The sequence below is a fragment of the Salarias fasciatus genome, chromosome 11 (genome assembly GCF_902148845.1).
Source record: "Salarias fasciatus chromosome 11, fSalaFa1.1, whole genome shotgun sequence".
Classification (NCBI taxonomy): domain Eukaryota; kingdom Metazoa; phylum Chordata; class Actinopteri; order Blenniiformes; family Blenniidae; genus Salarias; species Salarias fasciatus.
In genome coordinates this window covers 25,883,051-25,905,423 of record NC_043755.1, presented here as the reverse complement: position 1 = coordinate 25,905,423, position 22,373 = coordinate 25,883,051, and the positions used below count along the sequence as shown (strand labels likewise).

Here is a 22,373-nt window from a genome sequence, read left to right as displayed (position 1 = left end):
GTGCTGACTATTAGCATGTCAATGGACTTTCCCATTGAAGTTAGCATTAAGCTAGTGGACTTTTTTTTCCACAGTGTTATTTATTGTGTTTTAATCTATAAAAATCAGCGCATAGATTGGTGGAGTCTGGCTCATTGTGGCTAACTCCCGCTTCACTGGAGACACAACATGCCGGTGTCAGCCTCATCATTAACTTTACCTGGGCTGGAGCTAACTGCGGCTAGCAGCCACACTGTTAGCCTGCTGTCTGAGGACACGAGGGCAGCTGCTGATTGGACAGAGGTGACTCATGACCGACCAATCAGGTGCTTCTTCTACAGACCAAAAGAGGCCAATCCAATTTTCCATTGAAGTATATTTAAATAGTGAGACCAATCAGAGGGAGCCTTCACGTCTGACCAATCAGAGGCCCCGAGGTCAGCCTATGCATTAATCCACACCTGAGATGGATATATATAGATATATACATCCTTTTCAGGGTTGCGGTTGGCAGGAGCTGATCCCAACTGATGTTGGTGAGGGCGGGGTCCACCCTGGACAGGTCACCAGTCTGTCGCAGGGCTAACACACATGGACATACAACCATTCATGCCTAGGGGCAATTTAGAGTGACCAATTTTATATTTTATATACTTTTATTTATAGTTTGTGGGTACCTCTTACTCTCCTCCATGCTGCTGTGACACTGCAGTTTGAAACTGCTTGAAACTGTTTGAAACAAGTAAGAAACTGCCAGTTTCATACTTGTGGGACTGATATCCTGTAACATTTGTTCTGCCAGGTAATGTCAGTTCTTTCTACAAAATTTTCACTCCAATGAAAATGGTGTTTTTCATGTTGTTCATGTGACATTTCTGTTATGCTGTAGGACATGTGTTGAGAAAACTACACTGAAAATTGCATTTCTTAGTATCTATTTGCATTAGTACATATCTGCATTCAAATCGCTGTTAGTGATAATCCCACCAGAAAATGCTGAATCAAAAGACTGAATTGGAGTCACTGTGCCACTGGGCGGAGCCACGAGGACAGGAGCAGCACTGACTCCGCCTACAGCCCACAGGTGAATTGCTAATGAGCTCTGGAGAATGGCTCAGGTCAGGTTTAGTGATTTGGGCTAAAAACTTCATAATCACAATTTAAACAGTCCTGAGAACATTTTAAAATAGCTACAGAGAGAGAGGGAATTTAACACACTGCAGCTCTGCCCAACAGAGAAATGGCTCCTGGAATCATCAGAAAAACTTTAATGCGTGAGGGAAGGGATCATGTTTACAAAAAAATGCACACATATTAATATTTATCTAATAAAACAAGAATAATTCTCATATAGACTGCCTTTTTTATTTATTGTGAAGCTTTAATATGGACTGAATGAAAGTATTTCTATGTTGAGCACTTCGGTGCAGCAGGATTGTTTTAAAGTGCTTTATGAATAAAGCTGAGTTCTACTCTGTTTTCAAACATTTAGATTGTTTTGTTCTTTTGTTGGATGTGGGGTCAGAAGTACAACACATTTTAGTTATTTAAATCATTTTGCAGATGTTTCAGTGTTTTTGGTATTTAAATGATTTTGCTGCAGGTGCCTTGGCCCGTGGGCCCCTCGGTGCGCGCTGTGCGCTGCGCTGCGCTGCGCTCCGCCCCTGCCGCCGGTATTAATAAAGTGTAGTAAGCGGAGCTCTTTAACGCTCCGGTGCGTCCCGAGCGGAGCTCCGGTGAGTCTCCGGTGCGTCCTGAGCAGAACCCAAGTGAGTCTCCGGTGCGTCCCGAGCGGATTACTGCTGCGTCCTGAGAAAAGCGAGTCTCCAGCGGAGCCCCGGTTCGTCCTGAGCGGATCCCCGGAGTACCGGTTCGTCCTGAGCGGATCCCCGGACTCCCGGTTCGTCCTGAGCGGATCCCCGGAGCCCCTCCACCCGCCCCCGCCGTCATGGAGCCCCCGGACTTCGAAGCCCTGAACTTCACGGTGCAGGCGGCGGCTCCGGCGTACCCGCTGTGCGCGGCGTGGCGCGCGGGCTCGGAGGGCTCGGTGTTCCACCTGGCGCACGTGCTGCTGCTGCTGGGCTTCATGGGCGGCAGCGGCTTCTACGGGCTGCTGTACCTGCTGTCGCTGCTCAGCCTGGGCTTCTTCTGCGCCGCGCTGTGGGCCTGGACCGACCCCTGCTCCACCGAGCCCTTCCTCTGGACCTTCGCGCTCTTCTGCGCGTGCGTGGCGCAGCTGCTGCACGTGTCGTACCGCCTGCGGAGCGTGTCCTTCGACCGGGACTTCCAGGAGCTGTACGGCGTCCTGTTCCAGAGGCTCGGCGTGTCGCTCACCTGCTTCGGGAAGATCGTGTCGTGCTGCGAGGCGCAGGTCCAGGTCCTGGACAGGGACCACTGCTTCGCTGTGGAGGGCAAGACCCCCATCGAGAGGCTGTCTGTGCTGCTGTCTGGAAGGTGATGACCCGACCCCGACCCTGACCCTGACCCGGTCTACACATAGACCCATGTGAGGGTCTACATGTAGACCAGAACCAGTCCATGGATGTGTTCATGAAGTCTTCCCAGGTTCCTTTGACTTTTGGTTTTTGCTATCATACCTGGAAAGTCCCAGGTGGTCTTGTTGGTGGTCCAGTGGTCCTTGGAGGCAGTGTGCTGTTCACTGGCCTCACCTGGGCCTGAATCCTGGTTTGAGTCCTGCAGTGTGATGCTGTTGTGCGGCCCTGTGCCTGTTCGGCGTCTTCCTGTGGTTCCAGGGGAGCCCAGACCGGAGGTCTGTCTGTGGTGTTGAAGTTCTCATTGGATCAGCTTCATGAGGACTGCTTAGTGTTTCTACGGTAACCGGGACTCTCTGCTCACTGATCCCAGTTCTGCAGATGCTGACGGTCTGCTCTGCTCTCAGGACCGGAGCTGTCCCGGGTTTGTGAGCAGGACAGCGACGGTCCGGAGACGCCTGAGGCTCCTCAGCATCCACACACTTCCTGAACATTATTAGTAAATCAGCGCTTTTGCTGATATCTTTACTTTATTTGCATTCCACACCAATTTTCAAAAACGGTCCCATTGAGGCTAAAAACAGCTAAATAATGCGAAACAGCTGGAATCGTTAAAAATGAAAAAGCTGAAACTGCTCTAATAATAAAGAAGAAGAATATTGTAAAAAATGATTAAAATTGCTAGTTCAGTGCGTTTTTCAGGAAAAGAACAGAAGATAAAAGGAAAACGGGAAAAGAAAAAAGGGAAAGAGGAATAAATAAAACTACTAATGTAGTTAAAAGTGCTCTAACTGTGAGGAACCGCAGAGCCTCTGTCAACAGCTGAATAGCTGAAGAGGCTGAAGTAGAAAAAACAGCGACATCCTGAGAAAAAAGAAGAAAAACTAAAAATGGCTTCAAGAAATAAAAATGTAATAAAACCCATCTGAGTAGGACCTTTGACACTTTATGAAGTTAACTTTGAGTTTTGCTTGCACAGCAATTTTTAAAGATTTTTTTTTTTTTGTCATTTCAGTGAGTTACATTTTTTGCGGCCCTTATTTGGTGGGAAACAGTGAAAATGTCTCCATTGGTCTTAAAAGCCGCAGAGTTTATCTCAGAGTACTGATTACTGTAAAGCTTTTCAGGACAGGAAGGTGTCGAGTTCACAGTGCAGGATGCTCAGAATCCTGTTTCCAGGATTCTACAGTCTGATCACTACGAAAACGTGAACGAGCTCACATTACAGCTGAACCACTCGGAGTTGTTGGTGTATCTAGTGAGACTCATCCGGTCGGCCCATCCTGACCTTCCTAACGTCCTGACTCCCTCCCCTGTCTGGCAGGATCCGGGTGACGGTGAACGGGGAGTTCCTGCACTACATCCACCCCTTCCAGTTCCTGGATTCCCCCGAGTGGGACTCTCTCCGACCCTCGGAGGAGGGCGTCTTCCAGGTTCTCATAACACTCCACATCACTCCTGTTTTCTCTTTCAACACGTTGAGTGCTGTTTTATGTGAGGAGTATGTCATGATAGGATGAAGCTGAGTGAAATCCGTCGCTGCTGCCAGAGCAGAGCAGACGTCCGGATGTGAGGAGGAGTCGGTCTCTGTCATGATACTGCTGTGGGTCAGCGGAGCGTCCAGAGCCACATCCACTTGATTCAGAGTCTTAGATCGAGTCGTGTTCTGGCGTGATGTAAACCCTGGCTTTTAGTTTTCTTCTCTTCTGAACAAATCTAACAAATAAAAAAGAAAAGAAAAGCAAAAAGCCTACTGCAGAAAGAACCACAGCAGCTCAGTGACAAAGTTAAGCAGCTTGTCGTCCTTCAAAAGCCAGAGCTGAGGCCGATGCTCCAAGAAAAACACCAAGAAAACAACACACACGACAGGCAACTGATCAGGGCGGATTTACACACATTTACACGCTCTGAACTCTCTACGCATCACCAATCCCATTCAGGTGTACGTCACACATGTTTAAATTCCTTAAAAAGACAGCGGCCTAACCCAGCTCCTGTTCTCCAGCAGTCAGGATTAGATGGCAGCCACCAAACACACAGGAACACAATAACGTAGACTAAAGCACCTCCCTGAGCAAAGTGCTGGAATCACATCCATTTTGATTAATAATCTACTGTCAACAGTTTCCAGGTGGAAGACATCGAGAATGTATCCTGATCAACCAATACACCAATTAATGATCTATACAGATTTACTTGAGACCAGAGAACAATGACCACTTTGAGAGGTGGCAGTACTTTAATTTGTTTTTTCAACCATATCTTTGTTTTCCATATAACAACCAAGGAACTGGTTAAAATAACTCAGATGGACATGATGAGCCCTTCCACCCTCCCTCCCTCTCAGCCCACCCCTTCAGGTCCGTCCCTCCATTCTGTACCACTCTGGTACAGAGTCTGTACCAGTTCAGATACTTGAGCATCAATACAAACATGCAGTATATTGGAGAGCAAAATGACCATAACCCAAGACTGATGGAGAACGAGAATAAACAGCCACTGCACTGAACTTTATGTTTTACATTTGAGAGATTGGATAAGAGCAAAGAAGAGAGAGAAACAAAAAAGGAAAGTTGAGATAGATTAGAAATTAAACTAGAAGCAGCACCTCTTGTTGAAAAAGAAAGTGTAACAATCACTTGACATTGGAATTTAACATTTAAATGTAAAAGGGTTACTGTATTGCAGATTCTGAGGCCATATATGTTAGAAATCCACCACAAATTCTGACACCCTTCAGTCTTTTCACTTGGTATGGGATGTACTTTATTTTTTACTTCATCCAAAACGCTTCTTTTAGATCGAGTGTCGACTTGCTGATCCCCAGCCTCACTGACACGGGCCGTTACCGATCATTCAGTGGTCATAATGTTTTGGCTCATGGTGTTGTTAATCAGTGCGGTTGCTACGCTGAACCCTGACCGACTGCTGCAGCCGGGGCTCCGGGCTCCGTGGAGCTGCTGGGACGGTGGGCTGACGGGGTCCGTCCCGGTCCGGATCAGAACCTGCTGTGCTGTCCACAGGTGACCCTGCGGGCCGACGCCCCCTGCCGCTACGTCTCCTGGAGGAGGAAGAAGCTCTACCTGCTCTTCGCCAAGCACCGCTACATCGCCAAGATCTTCGCTCTGGTGGTTCGGAACGACATCGCCGACAAGCTGTACTCCCTGAACGACAAGGCCTTCGACAAGTCGGGGCACCGCTACGACCTGCGCCTGCCCAGCTACTGCCACGCGCCCGGCGCCGGCGCCGACAGGCCGGACGACCTGCTGCAGGTGCCGGTGCAGGGCGGACGGACGCCACGAGAACGCCACTCGCAGCGCGTGGAGGAGGGAGCCAGCTAGCTGCTGCTGCTAGCGGCCGCTAACGGCCGGGCTGGGGGCTTTAACTGGGTTCCACACAGGAGAACCGAAGAAACGCCGTCGGTTTGTCCCTCGGATGGCGTTGAACTCAGAGCCGGTCCAGAGAACTGAGTCAGGTTCAGAGTTGGCTCCTTTAAGGATGCAGCATGTAAGATTCCAGTTAGCTTCTAGGTTTGATGCTCGAGAACGATCAGATTGATGTGCAGGCTTCAATCCCATGATGCTTTGTGACACAATCACATGATCCCATATCCAGCTGTGATTGTCCTTTTAGTTACTTTTAGAAAACAAACAGTCATTTAATGCAATGCCAACTTGATGTTTCATTGTGATTTCATTTCTGTGTTGCTTGCTCGGCCTGTGGCATCAAGTGCTTGTAATTTGACTCCAGCTTCTCCCTCGTATTTTTTCTTAGCAGCCTCTCTGCCACGTGTTGTATCTAGACCAGGTTAGCGTCTGCAGACCTTTAGACTGCAGCCCTGCTGCTGTTAGAGACGGAGAGAAGCGCTGAATGAGCTGTTCTCTGGAATATGGTTCAGTGTTTTGACTCTGTAGTGTTTAAATGTGAAGAAGAACTCCTGGTTTAGTTGTTTTGTAGCTGAAAGCTGCCTGGATGTACAGAGTGACGGCTGAAAGCTGAATGAATCTTAATGTGTTTTCAGAATAAAGGTCCTCTCGTCACTGCTGCCATGTGGATTTAAATCCTGCTGATGTACTGAAGAAATAAAAACACTTCAACCTGATGAACGGAGGATGAAAACACCAGTTCAAGCTCTCAGCACAGTGGAGCAGTGGTTTGCAGTCTCTGCTCACAGTAGCAGCCATCTACCTGTGGGAGGGGCGAAGGGGGCATCCACTACAGGAAGGGGTCATTTCCAGTGGGGGGTTATTTCCAGGGGAAGGGGTTATTTCCTTGCATGTCACCTGTTTGAGCTCACATTCACGATAAAGAGATGACAGGTGTCTTCTCTTGGGTGGGGTGGGGGGGTGGGGGTGTCAGGTGACCTCCTGTCCCACTCGCTTTATGGGACCTTTAAACCACATTAAATAAGAAAATCCTGCAAACAGGAAGCATCTTACAGTCTTTAGCAGCAGGATGTGTCATTAAAATGTTATTATAGTGAAAAGTTTCTGAGGCAGCATTAAAAACATGGACGAAGTGATCCATCAGGCTCTGAAACAAACCGGAAACATCTGGATTATTATTGGATTATTCTGCATTATCATTAGTAGCTGATCTCCACGTGTGGTCCAGGAGGAATCCAGCTGAACCAGGCTGACCTTGGGGTGAGGTGTGATCTGTCGCCCCCTGTCGGGTCCCCGCCGCACTGCACGCCGCCTCTTGCCCATTTTGGTCCGCGGCTGTCAGCTGAGAGGAATGTGCGTCCAACACTGTGCAGACCCGGCCAGAGGACAGGCTCGCCACTCGGTGCTCAGCCTGCCGCGGCTCCGGTAAGTCCCGCTTCCTCTCTGCACTTCACGGCTGTTAGAAACGTGGAGCAGAGGAAAATCCTGCCGAGTTTTATGTTACTGGATCCTCCTCTCTGCTCCTCCTGAGCGCCTTAAAACAGGATTAAAAACACTTTCACAGATGCATGAAGTGGGCTTTAACCTCCTGCCTCTCTAACTCGGAGGATATAGACCAGAACCGGGGTTTTGTGAGCCGCTTCACAAGAAATCTGTATTTTTCACAGTTATTCCGGAGCAGGGGCGTGTCTACAGCTTTTTCTTGGGGGGACCAGGGGGCTGCTGGGTGGCACACTAACGTACCATTAACTTCATTTTATTTTCTAATACATGCAGTGTGAGACTGTCATGAACTTTGGTTTGTGTAATGGATGTCTTTATGTGTGCTACAATTAGAAATGTTGTAGATCTTTATTAGTGGACACATAAGTGTTTATCATCAGACTGCTTCTCTAACTCAGCCCAGAACAGTTCAGGACGTCCAGACTCCAGGTCTGAGACAGAGACCTGGTTCAGGGACCTGAGGACGGCGCTGTCTGATTCAATGTCCCCGGATTCAGTTTAACCATCAGTCAACTTACCTCACGGTACGGATCCAAAGAGAGCAGTACAGGCTCAATGTGTTGACCTGAGCATGGATTACCCCAAACAGTATTTTTCAGTTACTAAATCAGTGAGATCAGTATCATTTATTCTTTTTCTATGTATCTCAAGTCGGGATCGCAAAGCTCTCCGACGTTCATTTCCAGCCACGTGGTTTCTTCTTCGTCTTGTTAAAACTCCTTCGTTTGTCACGTCTTTCACGTTGTCTTCTTTAAGTGTCCATCACACATCAACAGAACCTTCTCAGTGGATCATTATCCTAACAACTGGGGCTACAGCTGGTGTTGATGTAGACAGAAGGACGGCTCACTATCACACATGCAGTGACGTTAGATGTTAGAATGAACCCAAGGAGCGAGTACAGATTTAATGGAATGAATTAGCATCTATGTACGATCATTTTTGGAATCCAGAGGTGTTCAAACTGTTTCACTCACATCTGAGCTAAACTGTGTGAAGAGAGCGGGCTGCTCCACTCGGTGTTATGATCAGGGCGCCATGGCCTCCAGGGGGCGACAAAAACATCACCTTCCATATAATGAGGTTAAAAATTGATGTAAATGAATTTTTCCACACAGGGTTGAATACACCCGGTGTTTTCTAGAGCTCTTGTACGTTGTTTTTTCAGTGATCTCATTACAAATGCAGCTCGTTATTCTTTCTGCCAGTGTAAATCCCAGATGGCGGACGGCGCCGGACACATTGTGACGTCGGGCTCCACACTGGCTCAGCCAGCTCTGTGTCTGAACCCTCTGCTCTCCCCAGGTTCTCCCTCCTTCTCCAGGCGCCCCCGCAGCAGGATGTCGGCCACCCCCGAGCTGCCCCCCTTCCTGTTCAGCACGCTGCCGTCGCTGGCCGCCTCCACCCCGGGCGCCGTGGCCCCGGAGCCCAACGCCACCTCCTGCCAGGAGTGGGAGCAGGCCCAGCACCTGCTGTTCCACCTGGGGAACCTGTCCCTGCTGCTGGGCCTGGCCATCCCCACCACCCTGGGTCTGCACATGATCCTGCTGCGCCTCCTGCTGGTGACAGGTCGGCCTACAGCGCCTCCTGCTGGACACATTCCTCACACTCACAGCAGGGACACTGAAGCGGGTTAAAGTTCATTCGGCTCGTCTGGTTTGGCCTAAAAGACGTGTGAACTATTGTTGAAGGTTTGGTTTACTGGAGTTAGTCTGAATGAAGGTTAAAAAGCAGACAGATCTGATCCACACAGCTGGAAAAGACTCTGATAGCCTGGGATGGAAAAACACACCAAAAAAGCATGTTTATCTTAGACTTGGAACTAGAGATGGGACAGGAAGCAGCAGGGATTATGGGAAATGTGGTTGTAAAGTTGACAGTATTTGTGTATTTTTAGTGGCCTTTGGGACGAGCCAAGTTAGTCTCAGAGGATTCAGTGAGGAAAGGAAATGGAAAGGAGAGGAGGAGGGACAGAAAGGAGCAGCTCCATGCATCCACGGCCTGTGATAACAGTACAGGAAGCATCACTCACACGACGGGAGCTGCTAAACACACAGAGAGGGGCTCTTCAAGGGAGTAATAAAGTATTTCTACTCTGTTCTTAGTGTATTTTAAAAATACACCCTTTTCCACTGTGTTCACGGATATTTTGTGGTTCTATTATGAGGCATTTTCTCATTAACTTCATTTTTATCTCCTGAAATCTAGAAATCTAGGCTGGATTAGGATTTTTCATCGGCTCATCTTGTCATGGACGTACAGCTGGGCTCTACTTAAAATGTTCATTGACATTACAGTATAAATACTCTTTATATTAATTATGACTGTCATTCACACTGTTCATCGTGACAGCTTGAACTGAAGGCATTCAGCACTGAACTGATTTAAATCCCTTCTTAAAACCACACACCTCTCTGTGTCTGAACACAGCCACATGTGGAGTTCCTCAAGGCTCCATCCTGGATACACTACCGTTTAACCTGATCATGCTTCTATGCAGATGACACACCGATTCACATCAGGCTTTCACCAGGTCGACCTTTGAATTTGGAAGACCAGTAGAAACAGTGAATGTTTTCAGCAGACAGGACAGACGGAGTCAGTCCTGAGGTTGAAAAGCAGAGACACGCTGGACATGATGGCATGTGGACAGAACTCTCTTACGGTGGTAAATCAGGTCAGACAGCAGGCGGGAGGTTCAGACGTCTCAGGTGTTTCTGATAATGTGCTGTTTGTTTCCCTCTGTGTTTATGGAAGAGATGTGTTTCACACATGTTGTCACTGTTTCATAAAGTCTAAATGAGAGAAACAAAGAATAACAACAACAGATTTAAAGGACGGCTGATCACTGTATAAAGGACAGACAGTGATTTAACACTCGTTTAACAGCACTTTAAACCTGATTTTGCGGTTCCAGTGACTCGTACGTCCAGTCAGAAGTACGCTTCTCGCTGGATTTAGTCTCTTGTCACGTGGCCTGTGCGCGCTGAGGTCCTGAAGGTGTGTTGTCCTCTGTATGTCCAGGATGTGGCCTCTTCATCGCATGGGCGACTCTGTACAGGTGCAATCTGGACGTGATGGTCTGGAACGTGGTCTTTCTGCTGGTCAACTTCATGCACCTGTTTTTCCTGCTCTACAAGCGCAGGCCGGTGAGTTCTGCTGCCGCTTCCTCTTCCGCGTTGAGGAACATGGTGTGTATTATTTCTGGACCTCAGTGTTGGTCTCTGCTGGATGATCTCCTTTGTTTGGTCTGGATTAAAAGTATCTGTGGGCCAGACCAGCATGATAACCTACTGATCACCATGATTACAAATGCTTACTTTTTAATGTAAAGAAGTACATGAAGGTCTAATTCATTACATTTTGAGAGACTCCAACACGTTACCATGGAAAAGTAAATAGTTTTTTTTTTTTTTAATATACCCCCCTCATTCAAAATCCAGTTTATACAGTCCAATGTAAGAAAAGAAACCCAAATGACCAACAAATGGCTCAAACTTCAAGCTTCAATGCAGCGGTGGCCGTGCATTTCATACCAAGGCCTTCAGAACCGTTCCGCCTGTTTCAATCCACCCCTCAGTGACCGGTTTATGTCTATAAAAACCGTCATACAGTACAAAGAGCTGTTGCATCACAGACACATAACCTGTGCAGCCAGAATAACTGCCTTTACTGAAGATATAAGCCCAGAGTGCAGAAGTCTCCTTTTACAGTAGGTGCAGCTGAGTTATACATAAAAAGCATCAATAATAATTTCACAAAATTGCAATATTAATGAGGAAAATAGCAACATTTTACACAGCTGTGGCTTTGCTGTGGCATGGCAGATAAAGATCGACCGGGAGCTGCGGACGGTCTACAGGCGGATGTTTGAGCCGCTCCACGTGAAGGAGGCGCTGTTCCAGAGGCTGACGGGACAGTTCTGCACCGTCCAGACCATGAAGAAGGGACAGACCTACGCTGCCGAGGACAAGACCTCCGTGGACGAGCGCCTCAGCATCCTCATCAAAGGAAAGTAGGTGCTCTGTCCTTGTCCTGCACCTCGGGGCTCCGACACGGAGCTGAGGGCTCACCAGTGAGCTGCTTTCACCGCAAATACACACAGGAAGTGGAGCTCTCTCCACAACACACACACACACACGTTTGTATTTATATCCTTGTGGGGACCTTCCATTGACTCCCATTCATGTCTAACTCCTAACCCTGACCCTGACCCTAACCCTAACCTGCACCAAAACAAAGCGTAGCCCTAAAGAAATGTTTTTGCACTTTTACTTTTTTCAGTAACAACAACATGGTCAAGAAAACACTGTTTCCCCTCATTAGGATCCAAAAAATGTCCCCATGAGGCACATCGTGCAGGTTTTCCTATCCTTGTGGGGACATTTGGTCCCCACAAGCATAGAAAAACCCGTACACACACACACACACACACACACACACACACACACACACACACACACACACACACTGGGATGAGTGAATCTCTGTGTGTCAGCAGTTCATTGAGGGCTTCGCAGGCTCTGCTTGTTTACCACATTAATCAGAATAATGACTCTGACTTCCTGGCAGGATGAAGGTCTCCTATCGAGGACATTTCCTCCACAACATCCATCCCAACTCCTTCATCGACTCCCCGGAGTTCAGGTCCACCGAGATGCACCGAGGGGAGAAGTTCCAGGTAATCCTTTCATTCACAGTGTTCGCTCACATGAAGCACGGTGGAGATGCGTTCAGGCTGCAGGCAGGATAACACAACCCTCAGTAAAGGTCTTTAACGGCTGCTACTGCAGCACACATCTCTGCTTACTGACCAGGTTTAAAAGGAACACAGTGGATTCAACAGAAAATCAAGCTTCACAAAGGACGATGAAATAGAAGTACTAAACTAGAGCAAGCTTTATTTACAAAGCAACTTTCATTCAAAAAAAAAAAAAATGAAACTTTACAACATCCCTCCCTCACCACACTGTTTGTTCATATTTTATTTTTCAGTTAAGAGACAAGTGAGGAAACATTTTCTTTATTTTATGAAGTGAGGTTAATGCTAAAAGTTAATATGAGGATAACAAACCTCTGAATCAGACTGAAAGAAAAAGCAATGTAAAAACATGTTAGTGATCTGACAGCAGTGACATAAATGACTTATTTGAATTGAGAATAAACAAATGGAGAAAAAAGTTTGACTTTTAAAAACATCAACAGGAGGTGGCGCTCTCAGCTCAAATGTTCTGAAGAGGAGGAAGAGTATAAAGATCTTTAAAAACAACAACAACAAAAAACTTTAAATCTATGATTAATTAACAAGCAGCTTTAGTTCAGTTAAATTGGAGCCATGTGGCTCTTTGGTTCCGTTCTGTTGTTCTGCATCCAGAGCAGCAGAATCTGTGTTCTCTACTGAACACTTTAAACCGCTAGAAGAGGACAAGCTGGAGTCAGAACGCTGGAATAAAACACAAAGGATGAGACAAATTGACAACACTAGTCCAGAAACAGGAAGTGAGGCGGACACACTGGAGAGGAGGGAGCTGCTCTCAGCACAGCCAGACTGGATTCCTGGAACAAGGAAGACGCCACCAGGCACTGGAGAGAACCAGAGCGAACGGTGAGCCTGACGAGGAGGACTGATCCTCACACCGGCCAGCGGTGTGCCCTGTCTGCCTCCTGACTGCCTCCAGGTGTCGTCTGGAGGGTTGTACTTGCTGCAGATGGTGGAGGAGGCTGCATCCGATCATGACTTCACCACAAATATCTTCAAACATATTACACCATACTCACAGTCAGTCCAATGTGAAGAACGTATCAGTGCATGATTGATAACGTGACGATGTACATCGTTACAACCTTAAAATAACCTGCGTCGTCGGGTGATGAAGGTCTTCACTGGTTTGTGTGGCGTCGACAGGTGACCATCATGGCAGAGGAGAACTGCAAGTTCCTCTGTTGGTCCAGAGAGAGGCTCACCTACTTCCTGGAGTCGGACACTTTCCTCAATGAGGTGTTCAGGTACCTCATCGGCAAGGACATCACCAACAAGTTGTACTCTCTGAACGACCCCACGCTCAGCGACAAGGTGGGTCCACCTCAGCTTAACATCTTCATGGCCGCATTCACACTGCAAGTCTTGATGCTGGGATCAGATTTCCTGCCTGAGTCAATTGTCAGAAACTAATTGTCAGAGCATGAAGTCAGGACTGGTCCTCGTGATCCGCTTCCTGCATGTCTCAGTCTCCCTCTGCTGTCCCCATGGTGCTGATGATGGGATGCTGGTGAAATGTGTTCCAGGCGGTGAAGAAGATGGACCGCCAGCCCAGCCTGTGCTCTCAGCTGTCCATGACACAGATGAGGAACAGCATGGCGAGCACCAGCGACACCGACGACGTCCTGAACCAGATCCTGCGAGGGGGGTCTGCCGGCTCCTCTCTCCGTAAGTCACACTGCTGCAGCTGAGAGCATCGGAACAACGTTCTGATAATGTTCCCAAAAGACTCTCCTTTGGTTCTCTCAGTCTTCAAACGTTTTCTGTCAGTCAGCTGTCGGCGGCCATCTTTGTACTTGAAGGTATGTTCGGGTTTCTCTTCAGAAGTGTCTTCACTCGGACCGGAGTCCTCGGTTAAACCCCCAGCGGGTTGTTTGGTTCATGAAGTGAAGGAGTTTTGTCAGTCTGTTCACCCTCAGCCTTCTGTCACAGTTCAGCAGCCTTCCATGGACGGAGACATGTGATCACTGAGTCCTGTTACACTCAGGAAGTTGTTTTCTTAAATGTTCAGGGGTCAAAGCTTGCTTCTTACGCTGAGTTTTCTTTCACTCTCTTTAGTGTCAGTCTCTTTGACACACAACTGGTCCAGATTCCCGTCAGAGCTGGATGCATCGTCTTCATGAGACCTTGATGTCTCTCAGGATCACACTCTGTCTCACAATCATTTCCAAACTCTTTCTCAGTGTTGTTCTGCTCCAAATTGGAGGCATGGATATCTCTAACAGACCAACCACAGTCTGCAACAATCTTTGCTTCTTCATGACTTCACTGAAAGGTTCTGTTGAGGTGACCACCTGTTCTGCAGGACACTCAGTCTTTTAATCTCTGTCTCACCTTACCTTTAAAAGAAGAAATCCTTCAAAACTCAGCTGGGTAGGTCACAGGTGGCTAAGCTAACAGCTAACTGACTGTCAGTGAGTTGTTAGCTGAGCCACTGGCAACGAGCTAGCCGGGTTTTGAAGGATTAGTTCAAACGTGAGCACCCCGAGGTGGGATGAGATTGAAGCGCGGTGTGTCCGGGACACAACGGGACAGGTGGTCTCCCTAGATCCTGTTCAGAAATGTTACTGTAAATGAGTTCAGTCGGTCAGTGCTGTGAAGAAAGTTAGTTTTTTTTCATAAACTTTTGAATCTAAAAGATTTTATCGTCTCAAGTCGTCACTGAACATAAATACAAGCTGATGGGAGGAAGTGGAATAAGAAGTTTTCCATTTGTGCTTCAGTAAAGTTTAATGTTCAGATATCATTGTTTTAAAATGACCATTATACGAGGGGGTACCCAAAAGTTCCTGGAATTTGGTCATGAAATAATAATAATAATGAGTTTGGACTTCTGGCCGTCAGATGTGCTGCAGGTAAGCCTCGTGCATATCTGTGAAAAGGCTGAGCTCCCAGAGTGACACTGACGCCTGTCAGGCGCTATTTATAGTAACAGAGTGCCGCAGCGGTCTGCGCTTTTTCCAAAATGGTGACATTGACTGGGAAGACATGAAGTCCTCAGACGCTCCGTGAGGATGTGAGGAGGAAGCAGAGCGTCGTGGCGGAGTGGAGCCGGTTGATCCACCACCACAGAGCGCCAGCGGACACGGCGCTGCGCCTCACGCAGTTTCTGAAGAAGAATGAGATGAATCTCCTCTCCCATCCGCCTGATTCGCCAGATGAAGCCTCCAGTGACTTTTTCTTGTTCCCCAGGTTGAAGAAAGAGCTGAAGGGACAGCGGTTTGCAGATGTGGAGGAGGTGACAGACAAATCCCAGCCGGCCCTGAATGGCACAATTATGCGCGGGTGTCACGACACATTGGTGAAGTGGGAGACACGGCTGGAGCGCTGCATTAATGCGGATGGAGATTATTTTGAAGGCGACGGTGGTGTTTTATTTTGAAATGTCAGAAATAAAAAGTTACAATAAAATTCCAGGAACTTTTGGGTACCCCCTCATACATGGGGAAAATCCAGAAAAGGTCCACTCAGTATCTGTAAGGAAGAAATGTTCTCCCTGTGTGCAGATGATGGAGTAATGAATGGTAGGAAATATTCCTCTCATTGGAACAGAGCTGTTAAAGAGTGAGCAGCACACTGACTCCTCCATTCACAAACGAGCAGTAAAGATACCCACTGTACATGTTTTATTAAGAATTCAACATGCAGTCTGATTGAGACTGTAAAGCTGTCTCTGATGTGATGCTGTAATGTCCACATCAGCTCCTCATGCATCACTGAGACATCTGCTTCTCAATGTCTCTCTAAATGCACATGAAGACCTGAGAAAAAAGACATTTTCATACATCACTGGAGTCAGTGTCCAACACAGACTTTACTTCAGGCATTGAGTCACTCGAGATGAATACAACAAGCCCTCAGACAGCAGGAGAAAGGAGGAACCGGTCCTCAGATCCTCCTTCTGTGACGTGGCCTCCCTCTCTGGAGATATCCGGAGCTGATCGGTTTACCTTCAGCTGTCTTGTGATGTTGTACCCTTAACCTGAGCAGTGTTTATTTCTGACGTCTCCCTCCTGTCCTGCCTCCAGCTCTGAACACTCCCTCAGATTGAGCCATTCCCTGACCAAGCTGTAAGACTCCCTCTTTTATTCCACCCTACCTCCACCTCCTCCACCCCAACCCAAACTGACTGCTCTGATATTCACCGCATAACCGAGTCCTGACCTTCTAAATCGGTTATTGAGGATTGACCCTCCCACTTTCCTTGGTCTCGACACGGTGGCAAGAGAAAGTATGTGAACCGGGGCTCAGTTCCAGTCAACATCCTGTAGCTATTATGATGAACAGGTATGCAGATGATGCTGATGTCTTTGTGCTTTGGTGACGATGTTACTCTGTAGTAAAGAAGTGGATTGTAATGCAGGGCATGGATGCACCGCGCGCGGAAACTTAGTATTCAGCGCAGTTCAGTCAGTTTTCTGCCATATGTGAAATGGGAAATCTGTGATATATTGTTCAACCCTAATGAAAACTGTAAGAGAAAAAACTGAAGCACTTTAAAGACGTTACGAAGCACAGGCGTGGAACATCCACTGCAACGGGCTGTGCTGCTGGAAAAAAGAGAAGCTGAGGTTGAGCTGTACGACTGTGGAACTGCTTGGTTTCGTCAGATTCGGCTCTTTAAACTCATTTCGTAGTGTCTCTGCTGGATTCACACTGTTGTCAGGTCACTCCAGAAGAGGATTTTCACTTTATAAATTCTGTGGTAGATTTGCCTCCCTGTTTGGAGTCAGTGTCCTGCTGCATCGTTAAATTCCACTGAGCCTCAGTTACTCTGACAACAGTCCATAGAAATAAGGCTTCATCTGCATAGAAATCCAAATAAAACTCCTCTTTTCAGGTCTACTTTAAATGTAAAGTGGGCTGCCTCTCTTTGCAGCAGCACTGTGACAGCTGACCGGACTGGTCAGGATGGTCATTGAGCTGCTGTGAATAAATGGCTTCACATTATTTCTCTTGCTGCTGTTTTGTTCTGGTTCTAACGTTGTGTCTCCTTAACCTGCTCGACCCCGTTAACAACATCACGCCACTTCTAACTGAGTCCACACCGGGAAACCTGGTTTTAGGAGGATGCTGTGTTGTGCAATGGCTGACACACACTGGAAACATGTTTTCAGAAATTCAGTGATCGTGTGAAATGTGTGTGATTTTGGTCAGATGATTGTAATCTTTCAGCAAGTTCACAGATTATTTGCATGAAACACAAAATGATGTTTGTTGCAGATGTGTTTAAAAAGGCACTGACGTTTTAAAATCACTGTGGAAATGACCTTTAAGGACATAGCTGGAGTTGAAAATGAAGTGTTTGAATGGATGTGCATATGTGGTGCATTAGGAGCAGATAAACCAAATGTTTGTGCTTTCAGAGTAAAAGCTCCTGTAGTGGATCGCTGCTCTTCACAAAGCTTTTAGCTCCATGGAGCGATCTCAGAGTTCACATAATGGAGAGACACTCAGAGCTTCTCCTGGTCTACAGCCAGCGCTGGCCTGCGTGGGGGTCACAATAATAACCCCCCTCCAGAGTGAACGCCCCCCTTCCTGTTGATTGCTGATCCTGGACGTTTCTGTCTATTTGGTGAAAATGTCCTCCAGTGGATTGAGTACACTGATGTCTTTGTTTCCTAGAAAAGTCTCCGAGTACCAAGATGAAGCCCATCGAAGAAGGTCTGGAAGACGACGTCTTCGAAGAGTCCGCCTCCTCCCAGCCTGCAGCCAACACGTCCACCGAGGAGGTGTGAGAACAACCCAGACCACATGGACACCTCTGTGTGTGTCCTGAAACAGCACCACAACACCTGGAATCACAGCGTCACACCTGGAATCACAGCACTACAACACCTTGAATCACAGCTCCACAACACCTGGAATCACAATACCACAACACCTGGAATCACCGCGCCACAACACCTGGAATCACAATACCACAACACCTGGAATCACCGCGCCACAACACCTGGAATCACAGCACTACAGCACCACAACACCTGGAATCACAGCTCCACAACACCTGGAATCACAGCACTACAGCACCACAACACCTGGAATCACAGCACCACAACACCTGGAATCACAGCGCCACAACACCTGGAATCACAGCACTACAGCACCACAACACCTGGAATCACAGCTCCACAACACCTGGAATCACAGCACTACAGCGCCACAACACCTGGAATCACAGCACCACAACACCTGGAATCACAGCTCCACAACACCTGGAATCACAGCACTACAGCGCCACAACACCTGGAATCACAGCGCCACAACACCTGGAATCACAGCGCCACAACACCTGGAATCACAGCACCACAACACCTGGAGTCACAGCGCCACAACACCTGGAATCACAGCACCACAACACCTGGAGTCACAGCGCCACACCACCTGGAATCACAGCACCACAACACCTGGAATCACAGCTCCACAACACCTGGAATCACAGCACTACAGCGCCACAACACCTGGAATCACAGCGCCACAACACCTGGAATCACAGCACCACAACACCTGGAGTCACAGCACCACAACACCTGGAGTCACAGCACCACAACAGCCATCAGTCACATTAAGAAGAGAAGAATAAGAGGAAGAGGCATCCTGAGGACTTTTCCCTCTGAAGGCTCCTGACGTTGACCAGATCCCCTGAAAACCTGAAGACATTCTTCCCTCTGCTTTGTTTCTCCACTCTACAGTTTTTGGTCTCAGTAAACCCGCTGAAGCAGAATTCTAAACCAAAAAAGCTGCTCAGTAACTTTTCAACAACGTGTGACTGCAGCTGCTGGTAGTTTAAGCAGAGTGAACAGAAATCGTAGCACCAGTCGGTACAGCGAGTCCAGACAACAGGCCTGAACAGTCTGACAGTCTGCAGCCGGGGTTATGGTCCAGTTCAGGCTTCACAGGACAGCTCGGCCTTCCAGGCGTCTCCCGTCTCCATCAGATGAAAATACACGTCACACAACAGACGAGCTTCTGACGAAGACAGAAGGAAAAACCCGCCATCCTGAAAAGACGGACGTAAAATGAAATACACTACACTATATACAGTATACTTCCTCGTGGTTAGAAAATGGATGAAAAGTTCTCCTGCTCTGTAATTACTGCCTACTTATAGATGCAGATATATTGATATTGATATATTTAACAACCAAGACATTAGGCTTTGATTGAAACATTGAGGATTTATTGGCTTCTTTGGTCCCACTAAGAAAAAAACAAAAAACAAAAAAACAAAAAACAAAAAAAAACAAACAAAAAAAATTATATATATATATATATGTCCCCAAAAGAAGTATTACTATTGACAGCTTACTTGTTTATCTGCTATTTGAAATAAGTTGAAGGCACATTTGAAGTGCAATGGTAGAATACTTAAAATATTATACATTTTTTGTCTTAGTTAAAGAGTAATTCTGAGTCAGACTACCTTGCCTTTCGTAGTAGAGACACACAGCTTTGTTTTTACCACGTTATTTATGATAATATATCCTTACTTTCTTCCACGTGTTTAATCTGTGAGAGCAGTGAAAATCCTCCATCGGGACATCAGGATGGGATTATTTAAAGTAATCTGACACACATAATGCTGCCTTTTCATACAAAACTGCAGTGTTCTGATCTCTGCATTACTTTGGGTTGTTCACCTGTGAATCAGGTATACTTTTATTCCTTGGTCAAAAGCATTGATCTTTTATCAGAACATTAACTTTCACTCAGAAGTATTTGAATAAATTACCAGTTACGAATATTGCGTAACTTAAAGGCAGAATTTTGAATAATGAAAGAAAACATGTCAGAATTCTGAAAACAGGAAAAAGTGAAAGTTCTTAGATCACACTGAGAATTCTAAATTCTAGTTCAGAATTGAGAGAAAAAAGTAACAACTGTGACATTTAATCTTGAATGATGGGGAAAATCTCCTGACTTCAGGGTTAAATCTGACGGTAAAGAGTCATTTTCTGTCTTTCCTCTGGTGTTGTCTGATCCAGCTTTTACTGAAAATCAACTCCTACAGCATGGACATCTCTCGTCCAGGCTGGCTGTAGTCTCCCGTCCTGTTGGACGAGCTTCACCTCACTCTCACCTTTTCCTTTAATCTGCTGTTTGATCAACTTTAAGGTTAAATGTGGATTCATTGTGCCAAAATCCAGCTGTTGTTTATATGAATGTTTTTGTGTGTGTGGTTCTAAATCTTTAAGATGAGTGTCTTAAAGTTAAGTTTATGCTCTGTTTCCTTCACCACAGAGAGACTTCAACACGTTTCCTTTTCACAACCAAAGCTGCGTCAGTATTATTATGATGAGGATGTCGGTTAGTTTGTGCTGCATTAGTGTCACTTTGACTGCAGAGGAAGTGTGTGTTATTAGAAATGATTGTTTGAAAGCAGATCACAGTGTGTTTAAAGAAATAAAGGTGTTATGTCACATGTCTCAGTCTATCAGTGTGGCTTGATCCAGCAGGAAATGTTGAATGACTTTGTTTTTCTGGGGTCACAGTGCACACACACACACACACACACACACACACACACTCACTCACACTACATGGTCCTCTCCCCTAAAGCTATTTAAAATGAAACATTAACTTTACTTTTAAAGAACTCATAATTTTCTTCCAGTGTATAACGTATGAATAAAAACAGAATGAAGTGTCCAACCAAAAGCTGGCGTCAAGGCATCAGCAGCCAAACCGCAGTGTGTCTTTAAAAACAGGCATGTTGCAGACTGTAGGAATTATTTTCAGCTGAATTCCCCGGAGACGGACAGGATTTCACTGCTTTGTGCAGATTTGCCAAATCAAATCATTTGGATATAATAAATTCGTAGAGGAAAAAGAATATGGGCCTCAGAAGGAAAACGCAATATTTTGACATTTCACTGTACTTTGCATCCAAACACTCTGTTAAAATTGGTATAATGTTCAGAATACACTGGTTTTTGTTTTTGCTTCAAAATGTTGTTCAGTCAATTAGACATTTGATCAAATGCAGACTGATAATAACGTGTAGGCTTTGATATCCTCTTGTGCTTTAGACACTTTGATATTCAGGATATTATTAGATTCTTCGTTTACTGGTCCAGCTCATCAAGATCAGATTTGTAAAAATGTGTGTGAACTGAAATGAGATGGACGTTTCTGAATTAATCAGACGGAGACAAAATATTTCACCTCTGTTCTAAATCCCTGTTCAGCTCTTTAATTACCTGTAGCTGTGCTCCAGATGTGTCAATGTGACTTCTTTCTATTATTACAGTCAGACTGGTTTGTGTTGTTACAGTCAGACTGGTTTCTGTTACAATCAGACTGGTTTCTGTTACAGTCAGACTGGTTTGTGTTACAGTCAGACTGGTTTCTGTTGTTACAGTCAGACTGGTTTCTGTTGTTACAGTCAGACTAGTTTGACTGTCGTTACAGTCAGACTGGTTTGTGTTGCAGTCAGACTGGTTTGTGTTGTTACAGTCAGACTGGTTTCTGTTACAGCCAGACTGGTTTGTGTTGTTACAGTCAGACTGGTTTCTGTTACAATCAGACTGGTTTCTGTTACAGTCAGACTGGTTTGTGTTACAGTCAGACTGGTTTCTGTTGTTACAGTCAGACTGGTTTCTGTTGTTACAGTCAGACTAGTTTGACTGTCGTTACAGTCAGACTGGTTTGTGTTGCAGTCAGACTGGTTTGTGTTGTTACAGTCAGACTGGTTTCTGTTACAGCCAGACTGGTTTCTGTTGTTACAGTCAGACTGGTTTGTGTTGTTACAGTCAGACTGGTTTCTGTTACAGTCAGACTGGTTTGTGTTGTTACAGTCAGACTGGTTTGTGTTACAGTCAGACTGGTTTCAGTTGTTACAGTCAGATTGGTTCCTGTTGTTACAGTCAGACTGGTTTGTGTTGTTACAGTCAGACTGGTTTCTGTTGTTACAGTCAGACTGGTTTGTGTTGTTACAGTCAGACTGGTTTCTGTTACAGCCAGACTGGTTTGTGTTGTTACAGTCAGACTGGTTTGTGTTGTTACAGTCAGACTGGTTTGTGTTGTTACAGTCAGACTGGTTTCTGTTGTTACAGTCAGACTGGTTTGTGTTGTTACAGTCAGACTGGTTTCTGTTACAGCCAGACTGGTTTCTGTTGTTACAGTCAGACTGGTTTGTGTTGTTACAGTCAGACTGGTTTCTGTTATAGTCAGACTGGTTTGTGTTGTTACAGTCAGACTGGTTTGTGTCATTACAGTCAGACTGGTTTCAGTTGTTACAGTCAGATTGGTTCC

General features: G+C 46.3%; 2 protein-coding genes across 4 annotated transcripts; both read left to right on the top strand.

The window, feature by feature from the left end:
- The first annotated feature begins 1,876 nt into the window (after positions 1–1,876).
- Positions 1,877–5,812, top strand: popdc3 (popeye domain cAMP effector 3). Its single transcript, XM_030102438.1, has 3 exons — positions 1,877–2,433; positions 3,796–3,904; positions 5,495–5,812. The coding sequence occupies exons 1-3, from the start codon at positions 1,928–1,930 to the stop codon at positions 5,810–5,812; spliced, it is 933 nt and encodes a 310-aa protein (XP_029958298.1). The 5' UTR covers positions 1,877–1,927.
- A 1,419-nt stretch (positions 5,813–7,231) lies between these two features.
- Positions 7,232–19,394, top strand: popdc1 (popeye domain cAMP effector 1). 3 transcript variants are annotated; one of them, XM_030102679.1, is made up of 9 exons: positions 7,232–7,282; positions 8,666–8,929; positions 10,385–10,509; positions 11,188–11,375; positions 11,933–12,041; positions 13,266–13,433; positions 13,646–13,787; positions 16,148–16,189; positions 17,745–17,836. In XM_030102679.1, exons 2-8 carry the CDS (start codon positions 8,701–8,703, stop codon positions 16,168–16,170), a joined length of 984 nt encoding a protein of 327 aa, XP_029958539.1. In that variant the 5' UTR covers positions 7,232–7,282; positions 8,666–8,700; the 3' UTR covers positions 16,171–16,189; positions 17,745–17,836. The 3 variants fall into 3 exon arrangements, with proteins under 3 accessions (XP_029958539.1, XP_029958537.1, XP_029958538.1); XM_030102677.1 differs by lacking the exon at positions 16,148–16,189 and having other exon boundaries at positions 17,745–19,394; XM_030102678.1 differs by lacking the exons at positions 16,148–16,189; positions 17,745–17,836 and adding an exon at positions 14,178–14,261.
- Positions 19,395–22,373: the final 2,979 nt, after the last annotated feature.